The sequence below is a fragment of the Nannospalax galili genome, unplaced genomic scaffold (assembly GCF_000622305.1).
Source record: "Nannospalax galili isolate Female #2095 unplaced genomic scaffold, S.galili_v1.0 scaffold386, whole genome shotgun sequence".
NCBI lineage: Eukaryota > Metazoa > Chordata > Mammalia > Rodentia > Spalacidae > Nannospalax > Nannospalax galili.
Window position 1 is genome coordinate 1,805,744 of NW_008356676.1, and position 10,017 is coordinate 1,815,760.

Consider the following 10,017-nt stretch of genomic DNA (forward strand, 5'->3'; position numbering starts at 1 on the left):
ATTGAAGAAAAATTAAGTGAAACTGTAGATAATGTAAGCAAAACTATCAAAAATAAAACATAGGGAACTTAAAGACAGACAAACATCAGTGACTTACTAAGCATTTTTTTTAAGTGGGTAAAAGAGACCCTAAAATCAGTTTGGGGACAGAACAAAAAAAATAGGACAAAATGGTTCAGAATTTACTAATCTGATGAAACAAAGTTAGAGAACCAAGAAAGTCCAATAAACATTGAAAGAATAAAAATTTTAAAACTACTGAAAGTAGATCATGACCAAACTGATAGGAGCTTCTGATAAAAAGACAATCTAAAAGCAATCAGGAAAGAAAAGAACCTACTGTAAGAGAATGAAGGAAGACAGCAGACTTGTTGCTTATGCAAGTCAGAAATGAGACTATGGAATATCTTTGAACAACTACAAAGTATCCATCAAGATATCCATACTTGATGAAAATATTAAGGCAAAATTAATTTATTCTCACTAATCAGAGCTATGAGAATTCATCACCAGCCGATCACACAAGAATAACCATGAAAAGAAAATCTTCAGGCAAAGAAAAACAATACCAGATATTGTTTCAATCTACCAAAGATAAAGAATGCCTAAAATGGTACACACAATGCTAATATAAAAATAGTTCATTTCTTAGCTCTCAAAAAAATGTTAAACATGGCAAATAATTAGATGTGAAATGTACAACTAAATAGAACAAAGAATATAGTGGCTGAGGGTCGAAAAAAATACTGTCACAAGCTCTCTACACTATGCAAGAGATGGCATTATCTGAAGAAAGACTGTGTTGATGTTATAAATCCTACAACAACCACCAGAAAAATAAGACAAAATTCAACCTAACAATGGGCAGTGGAAAAAAAGGTGATTATCATCCTCCTTCCTTCAGAGAAGGAAATTACAGCTCACCTTCACAAGAATGCAATGCAGTAACTTGAAAGAACAGTACCTGATAAGGCAGGAACTCAAATGTTGGTTCCTCCCTTAGGTAAAGATCTGTTTGACTTACAGAATACAAAAATACCACAGCTATCCTGTCTTTAAAAACAACAATTCTATTAAGATTGACGAAGACACTTAACTTTTGGATAGTTTATGCCCTTCTACTTTTAATTCTTAAATCTACCCCATTCTTGCTTATCTAAGATATAACTTACTTTTACTGCTATAAAATTTCTCAACCTCAACATTACTAACATTTGGGGCCAAATGACTTTGCTGTAGGGATAGATCTATGCATTGTAGTTAGGTCATTTTGTAGTACCTTTGGACTCTACCCACTGGAAGTCAGCAGCATTAAACCAGTTCTGAAAATCAACTCTCCAAAAGTTGTTCAATAACCCTTAGAAAGCAAAACTAGCACTTGATAGCTGCTGGGAGAGGGAGTCAGTCTTCTTTAAGGGTGTAATACTAGGTAGGTTAACCAGACTCCAGTGGACAGACCCACAACAAAAGGCATTTGAGGACACAAATTAGATTTGATAAGTCTTAATATATACATTTATATATGTATGTATATATAATGTATGTATGTATATATAAAATAGAATACATGAAATCGGGTGGAGGTAGTAAGGGGGTACAGATAGGGGAGAGGATGTATGATCAAAATACAGTGCATAAAATTCTGAAAAGTTCTAGCTGGGTGTGGTGGCACACACCTTTAATTCCAGCACTTAGGAGGCAGAGGCAGGCAGATCTCTGTGAGTTTAAGGCCAGCCTGGTCTATATAGTGAGCTCCAGGACATCTGGGGCTACAGGGAAACCCTGTCTCAAAAAGACCAAACCAAACAAAACAAGACAATCTGAAAAATTCAGTAAATTTTTAAACTAGCACTTGAAACTATAATGTTTTATATAATTAAATGTATCCAAGTCTATGCCCTGCATTAACTATAAATACTAACAACATTCAATACTGCCATTTCCAGAGTGTTGAAGTAACAGTGGCTGAGATCTAACAGAGAAAAGTTCTCAATTCCAAAGCCATGCCTTACTTTTCTACATCCTTCAAAGGCCTTAACCACAATTTAAAGAAAAAATATTTATTGAATCAAGCAAGCTGTAAGGTGAAGGGACATTTCAAGAACATGGAACTCTGAGGGACAGTTTGATAGCAAATAACATTGTCAAATGAGAAAGTACTACCTACATAAGGACTTTTTGAAGAGTTAATGCAGGAATATTTGTTCTGGCACATTTGTTTTCTCAAACACCCATACTGGTCTTTCAACTGCATTCCAGGGTTGGTCTCTCTTCTAAAGCATGTTTGAGCCCAACTAGTCATTGGTATTTCAAGTATCAGCATGGGCCTAGCTGACAAATACTAAGTACATACTGTTACTGACTTGAAAATTCCCTCTACAGCACCTGTAAACACAACTTAAAAACCAATGTATGCAAACTAAAACCTTAAGGGTTGTTTTCAATGTGACCATGCTATCTGTAAGTTGAAGTAATGGGTTTTTTTCATTTATTTTTATTTTATGAGTGGTTTGCTTACATGTACATAAGTGCATACAATGCCTGTGAACACCAGAAGGTGTCGGATCCCCCAGAACTGGAGTTTAGGATGATTGTTAGCGGCCATGTGTGTGCTGGACTAAGTCTTCAGCAGGAACAGCCAGCACTACCAATCAGTGAGTCATCTCTCTAGCCCCACATACTTAATATTATACATAAAAAATCTACAAGACTGTTTCTGGCAAAAAGTATGTTCAGAAATTTAACCCAAGAACAAATTTCTTCGTACCAAGGACACTACAACCCTATGACTCTAAGAGCACATTACTCAAAAGGCCTTGCAGGCATAATCCTGAACTGCCAGAAACAGCAATGTGAGTGGATCTGCTCTGCAGAGGGTGCAGTGCTTGGCGCACAGGAGATAACTGTAAGCCCATACAAAGACTATTAACTAATGGGATATATAAGAATTAAAAAAAGGGGTGGGGTGTGAAACAAAAAAAAGTTTCAAGCCTGGAAAAGTAGAGAAAAGTAGAGCCTTTGTCAATCATGCAGTAAATGGAAGATGGTATTTTAAGTCAACATGGTAATCTCAAAAGGCTACTAAAAAGCAGATTTATTTAGGGTCAGGCTTGGAAATGTTACTCTAAGCATCATCTATATATCCAAAGTCTAAACCTGATCCAAAAGTCTAGTAAAAAAAAAAGTACAATTAACAGATAATCTAAAATAATCACCATCAATGGTTCAAGGGCAGGTTAAAAAAAAAAAAAAGCACAATTACCTCAGGAGGAAGGCGATAGAAATTTGATTTTTTAAATATATTTTATTTTATTCATTTATTTATTTATTTATTTTGAGACAGGGTCTCCCTGTAGTCCCAGCTGCCCTGGAACTCACTATATAGACCAGACTGGCCTTGAACTCACAGAGATCCTCCTGCCTCTGCCTCCCAAGTGCTGGGATTAAAGGCCTGTGCGACCACGCCCAGCTTATTTTTAATGTGTATGAGTGTATTACCTGCACGTAGGTAGGTGCACCCATGTTGTGCACTGCCCCTGAAGGGCACAAGAGGGCTTTGGATTCCCCTGAAACTAGAGTTATAGACAGTTGTTAGCCTCCATGTGGGTACTGGGAATCAAACCGGTCCTCTGCAAGAACAGTCACCGCTCTTAACCACTGAGCCCTCAAGCCTTCAGGTGGTAGAAATTTTTAAGAATAACTTTAAATATGTGTGGTCAGCACTAGACTTCTAAACTTGAAGAAATAATAGGTTCATCTCTGAAGATGTCAAGAGTCCAGATCATAGTAGCTGACATACACCCTGTACCAGACTTATGTACTGTACCTGCCATATACTAGCTAAAAATTAACTATATATGTGAATTCACAATTCTCAAAAGTTATCATTATTATACCCTTCTTACAAACTGGAAAAGCAAAGCACAAAGTATCTCAGTAACTTGGCCAAGCTCACACAATCAGGAGAATCTATCCCGAAAAGGGACCACTAAATCTGGTTACATCTCTATCTAGATGAAAGCACGCACAATGCAGTGCTTGGGGAAGAACTCAAACACCAAAATTACCCATCATTTCCTCCTGATCTACCTGCCCTGTGTAGCAATCTGAAAGTATAAGCCCTAAAAAAAATAAAATAAAAATAAAAATGAGGTACACCAAGCTCTCCTCCCCACTGCTTCCCATCTTCCCACTCCACCCTCCTGCTCAACCAACTTGACAAGAAATAGAAAGCAACCATCACATTCTCTCTATAGACATTAGAACTGAGACTTGGGTATGTATGTTTGTTAGGAATGATAGTGTCAAGTCAAGGTGGGTCTGATGTTGGCAACCTGGCAAACCAAACACAGAGACAAAAATCAAGAGGTTCAACAGACAGTCAGAGGAAAGGAACGAACAGGGTATGCAATGAGTAGCAGAGAATTAAAACTACATGTTCTCAGGGAAAAACTTAAAAGAGTAGCTAGCTGCCTCAAGACCTTCTGGTTCCCGGGATGCTGGGATGGAATCATACACAGGACTTCAAAGGCAGTGCTCCAACTGTATGGCAAATGACTTTTCCAGTAAGCTAATTCAACTGGCTGTTTGTTTCTTGCAACCAAGTAATCCTTAAATCATTAAGGAAGATCAAAAAAAACACTTGAGTAAACTGTGACTAATATACAATTGCTAAGTTTTTTCTTTTTGTCATGTCCAGTAAATAATTGATACATTCCAAATACCTTCACTTCAGGAAGTATTTATAAACGAATTTTAATCTGTAAGGATGAGTAAAAAAATAAAAACATCTAGATTTATCCATCTGCTTTTAAAACTGATAAAGCATTTGCCTTTCCCTGTCATGTGACCAGTTTCCAGCCCCTTCCCTCACACCCAAGCTAGGATCAGCTCCTTCCTGTCTCACTTCTCATGTTCTCTAAGTAGCCGATTTTTTACTAATACTCAGGTGACTTCCTAAAAAGAAAAAAAAAAAATCAGTTTACCTAAGTAATTACTTTATTTGAAGTTACTCCAATTACTTTCCAAAGGCAAGACAAAGTAACAATTGACCTAAAAGCTTGAAACCCTTGTCAAATAATTATGAAGGCTAACAAATTTTTTCTCTGTCTCTTTGCCAAGATGGACTGGGAGGGAACCTTTGTTATTTCCTTAGCCCATTCACCTAAGTTTTTCACATTTTCTTCATGTGTGCATAGGATTCCTCTATAGCAGGAAATTTCCTTTTAAATCACCTGTTCCACTACGATTTGGTCTGAGTTCCCCTCCCAAATAATGTCTTTGGAATGCAAAGAAAAATCATTTTTCCACTTCAGTTTCTAGACTCACCCCTGGAGTTCAGAGGCTAGAAAAGGTAGAAAAATCTCACTGTATTTTGGAGCTTAGGCAACTGCAGTATCCTCAACTACTGAGAAAACTCATTGGCTGTAAGTCCCCTTCAATCCCATCAACAGAGCAGTTCCCTGTGACACTAGTCACAGCTCAGCTTATAAATCCACTTCTTCCCCAAATCCCTTACACTCCTTAATCTCTCAAATCAGTCACTGAAAGTTAAAACTGTTAAATTTATTGTCAACCCTTGATTTACAATGACACAAATACTATGATCAAGAAATTACTTGAGAAATGCTAGCATATTTTAAGATGAAATGGCACTATTTGAACAGACACCAATCATGACAGACTCTAGGCTGCCATTTCCTTAAAAAACCATGAAGACATTAAAACAAAATCATCTTGGCATAAATAAACACTCCATCTTTTCTGACTACTCTATTGTCTAAGTATTTTCATACATAACAAAATCGAGTACCAACATAAATAACACTGCTAACAAAGAGGACGCTAAAGAAAACAAGCATTTTATAAGCAACTGAATAATTACAAAGCCAAAATGAAAACTGGACTTACTAACTCCAGTATGCGCTAAGGCCATTAGCTATGTGTGTCAGCTTTACTGCTCACCACGAAATGCCTTAATATCTAAAGCTAAACCATCTCCAATTAATAGGCATTATTTTTTCTTTAAAAGGGCCAGCAGAGTTCGGAAAGAACTGTTACATATTTATATTTAAGAACTGTTTATATCTTACTGTCACTGTCGTTGGGCTACTTTGTCTTTTTGTTTTGTTTTGTTTTGTTTTTAACGCTTGGTTACATCCAGGTTTTTTATTTTATAAAGCAGTTCAGATGCCTATGGAATAATAGAAGCATTCCCAATCCATTCTGAACCAACGTGCCTGGAAGCGAATCTGACAGATGTACAAACAAGAATATTCTGAGGCGCCGCTTGAAGCCTTCAGTTTCTGTCACACGATTTGGGACGCGCCAGGCTCCATGGCTCAGAGGCTGACAGTGAAGGATGCTGTTCGGGGACAAAGTGCAACGTCCTTCTCTTCCTGTGTACGCTCCTGTGCGCGCACCCCGAACACACGAAGCACACCCACCGTCACGCACCGAGTGGCCCCGGCTCCAGACCCCCGAGAACTACAGCCCAGCCGCCACCGTCGGGTCCCCGGGGCCCCCGTCCCCTCTGGGTTGCGGCCTGGACTTCCTCCCCCTTCCCGCTTCTCCAGTTCCGTACCGGCCCGAAGCAGGAGGACAGACCACGAACCGAGGAGTTGGGACCACCCAGCCGGGCCAAGCCGCTCCATCCTCCCGACCCACACCCCCCCGCCACCCGGGCCCCCGCGCTGGTCACGCCACAGGCGAGTCCGTTCTCACCCGGCTCACCTGGCGGCCGCAGGCTCCGCAGGTTCGGGGCATGTCACCCGCCCGTCACCGGCCCGCAGCCACCGGTGGCGCGAGCCGCAGGCAGGCGCAGCGGGCACCCCTCCCTCGTCCTCACCCTCCCTGCCCGGCCCGAGGCCCGCCCCCTCGGTTTCCGCCGCCTGAGCTCCTGCCCGCGCCGCCGCCTCCTCACACCTCCCACTCACTCTCGCGAGATACGCGCGTCTCTCGCGAGATCCACCCTGAGACCAAGCCCGCGCAAAAGAGGGTGGGCTCTTAAAAAGGGGAGAGAACGGGAAAAAAACCCTTTCCACGTGCTCCAGAGGGCAACGCTGATCCCGTGATACCGAGGCGGCCTTCCCATTGGTCAGATGCCCCTCAGCCGGGGGCACTTTGAACTCGAAGCTGACCTACGAACCAGCTGCGCGCTTCCTGGTCTGTTGCCTTGGAAACGGTTTAACCCTTTCCCCAAGCGAGACACCCAAGTTGTGGCTTCCTCGGCAGGTTTGGTTTCAGACCCTCCCTCCCATTCTCCCACCCTTAGGCTGACCGGCTGGGGTAACGAGGCTACGGCTTTCCCCAGGGTAGCTGCTTTCTCTTCCTCAGCCCGGGGCCCTTCCCTCAGCTGCAGCCCCCCCCCTTTACCCAGCGGTCCGCCGAGCCCATCTTCCCGCGTAGCTCCGCCCCTTTTCCCCAGCATCTCTTGGAAGGACCGCTGAGAGCGCACCAGGCCCTGCTGGAGCGTCAGTAGTCCGTAGGTCCAAGGACCCGCAGGGTACTAGCACCATGCTGGTGTCCGATGTGGCGTTGAAATTGGAAGTAAGGCTTTAATCACGAATAAGCCAAGCCTCGGATGATAATCTATGAGAAAGATATTTTTAGCTATATAACTTTATTATGATTTATATATTGCCGTGTCCGGGAGAGTGATGGAAAAGATAAACGTTTTTATATGTGTTCTCTTCAGATTTTGGTTGTGTTCCGCATATCCCGGGAGAGTGATAGAAAAGATAAACATTCACATATCCGTTCTCTTCAACAGATTTTGGTCGCGTAATATCTGTAGGTGTTAAGCAATATGTAAATTATAATCCAATGGTGGTTATAATTGGGCGGCTACTTGGGGAGGTACCTTTTGGAGGAGGAGAGATTCAAGCAGGATTTGGGTAACCATCTTGCAAAAATAGGAGAAAAGAGCATCTCTAACCAAACTAATTCACAGGCCCTAAATTGTGGGCCTAATCTAGAGTAAATATTTCAGGGGAGGGATGAAAAGATGACAGGAAATTAACTAGAGCCCCTAGAACTTTGTTAACCAAGGAAGGAATTGGGAATTTATTCTAAATGCTGTGGGAAGCATTGAAGAGTTCTAAAAAGAGAAAGGCCTATAGTTTACTTTTTTTTTTTTTTTTTTTTCCAAGACAGGGTCTCCCTGTACCCCCAGCTGACCTGGAACTCAATGTGAAACCAGGTTGGCCTTGAGTTCACAGACATCCGCCTACCTCTGCCTCCCAAGTGCTGGAATTAAAGGCGTGCGCCATCAAGCCCGGTTAACATACTTTTTAAAAAGTAATCTTGCAGATAATGAGTTTTAAGGATGCCAGAGCAGAAGCACCGAATAGTCTTGTTCTGGTGAGAGACAAGCTGACCTGGAACTCAATGTGAAACCAGGTTGGCCTTGAGTTCACAGACATCCGCCTACCTCTGCCTCCCAAGTGCTGGAATTAAAGGCGTGCGCCATCAAGCCCGGTTAACATACTTTTTAAAAAGTAATCTTGCAGATAATGAGTTTTAAGGATGCCAGAGCAGAAGCACCGAATAGTCTTGTTCTGGTGAGAGACAGTTTTGAAAGACTTGATTTCCAGTGACCTTGGCATTCTCTAAAATCCATTAAGTCAGATCCTAGAGCAGCCTGCTGCCATCTGTTTAAAATATTGCAGATTTCTCCCATTTATTCCCTACTACTTGACAAGAAGAAAGTTTGGCTCACCTTTGGTATTCTTTCTTCCATTTATACTACACAGACAACCACATCTTTATAAAAGTCAGTTGTAAGAAAAATGGAGCACAATATTGTCGATATTTTCTTAAAGTAAGATTTGAAAAGATAGAGGCTGATAGCTGGAAAATACAGTTTAGCACAAAGAAACAAAAATCAGAAGGACTTTAGTGTGAAACCTTCTCATTAGCTAGTGACATAACCAAACCCAAGTTCTTTATCATCCTGTGCTTCAGCTTCCTCAAAGATAAACCAAAGCAATTTAGTCTACACACAAGGTGGTTAAGCCTGAAATACATTGACAGGGGAAGCTAAAGAGAGAAGTAAAACGAACCTTTATGAAAAACACAAGAGACAGCAGCACAAGCCAAATGAAATTGGGTTTGCACACAGCAGCTGAGGAACTATGAACTGACTGAGACAGATACCAGGGATGCTTTCCTAGGAAATACTTGACCTCAGAGTGAAAGGGGAAGTACTGTCACCTGCCCCCCTCATACTGTCTTTCTCTGGAGCTATTTTGAATCTATGTAATATCTACTAAATAATGATTCACTAAATGGAAAATAGGTTTTTAGAAGGTCTGAGGCAGTATCGTAAAGTTAAAAACCTTAGTTTTAATGAAAAGATTTAATACTAGCTATTTAAAGGAAAAATGTCAGCATGAAATAGTATTTTTACAAATAGGAGCATTTTTGCCAGGCATGGTGGTGCACTCCTTTAGTCCCAGCACTTGGGAGGCAGAAGCAGGAGGATCTCTGTGAGTTCAAGGCCAGCCTGGTCTCCGAAGTGAGTTCCAGGCCAGGTGGGGCTACAGGGAGACCCTTGTCTCAATAAGACCAAAAATAAAAATTAAAAAAAGACCATTTTAAAGGCTAAGTTAGTACTTTTTGGAACATTTACAGTTCTGATAATGATTAACAGAAACAGCTGCTAGGTTTGCTAATTTAGATGAACAGAGGGCTCAGCTCTATCATTCTAACATATTAATAGTACCATAAATGATCCCAGTGTACTCCTGCAAGGAACTCATTGAGGCCTCTTGTGCTAGCTATTTGAAGTATAGTAGCTAGAAAGTGAGATGAAATTTAAGATCTAGTTCTTAGATGCTTTCAAAAAGTCTTTCTTGGAGCTGGAGAGATGGCTCAGCAGTTAACAGAATTTGCTGATTTTCTGAAAAGACCAAGTTCAGTTCCCAGCACCCACATCTGGTGGTTCACAATCACCTGTAACTCCAGCTCCAGAGACTCCAATGCCCTCTTCTGGCCTTCACAAGCACCTGTACCCAC

The 10,017-nt window shown here is 41.3% G+C and overlaps 2 protein-coding genes across 5 annotated transcripts in view; one reads left to right on the forward strand and one right to left on the reverse strand.

Annotated features, from left to right (window-relative positions):
* The window catches only part of Akap11 (A-kinase anchoring protein 11), a 61,937-nt gene extending 55,059 nt beyond the window's left edge, over positions 1-6,878 (reverse strand). For all 4 annotated transcript variants that reach the window (XM_029556955.1, XM_017794763.2, XM_008854684.3 and 1 more), the window contains exon 1: positions 6,733-6,878. The gene's annotated coding sequence lies outside the window, so the exon portion shown is untranslated. The remainder of the gene's footprint in view (positions 1-6,732) is intronic.
* On the forward strand, positions 6,362-7,009 carry LOC103751312 (extensin-like). The gene has a single exon (XM_008854705.1). It carries the CDS (start codon positions 6,362-6,364, stop codon positions 7,007-7,009), a length of 648 nt encoding a protein of 215 aa, XP_008852927.1.
* The last annotated feature ends 3,008 nt before the right edge of the window (positions 7,010-10,017 follow it).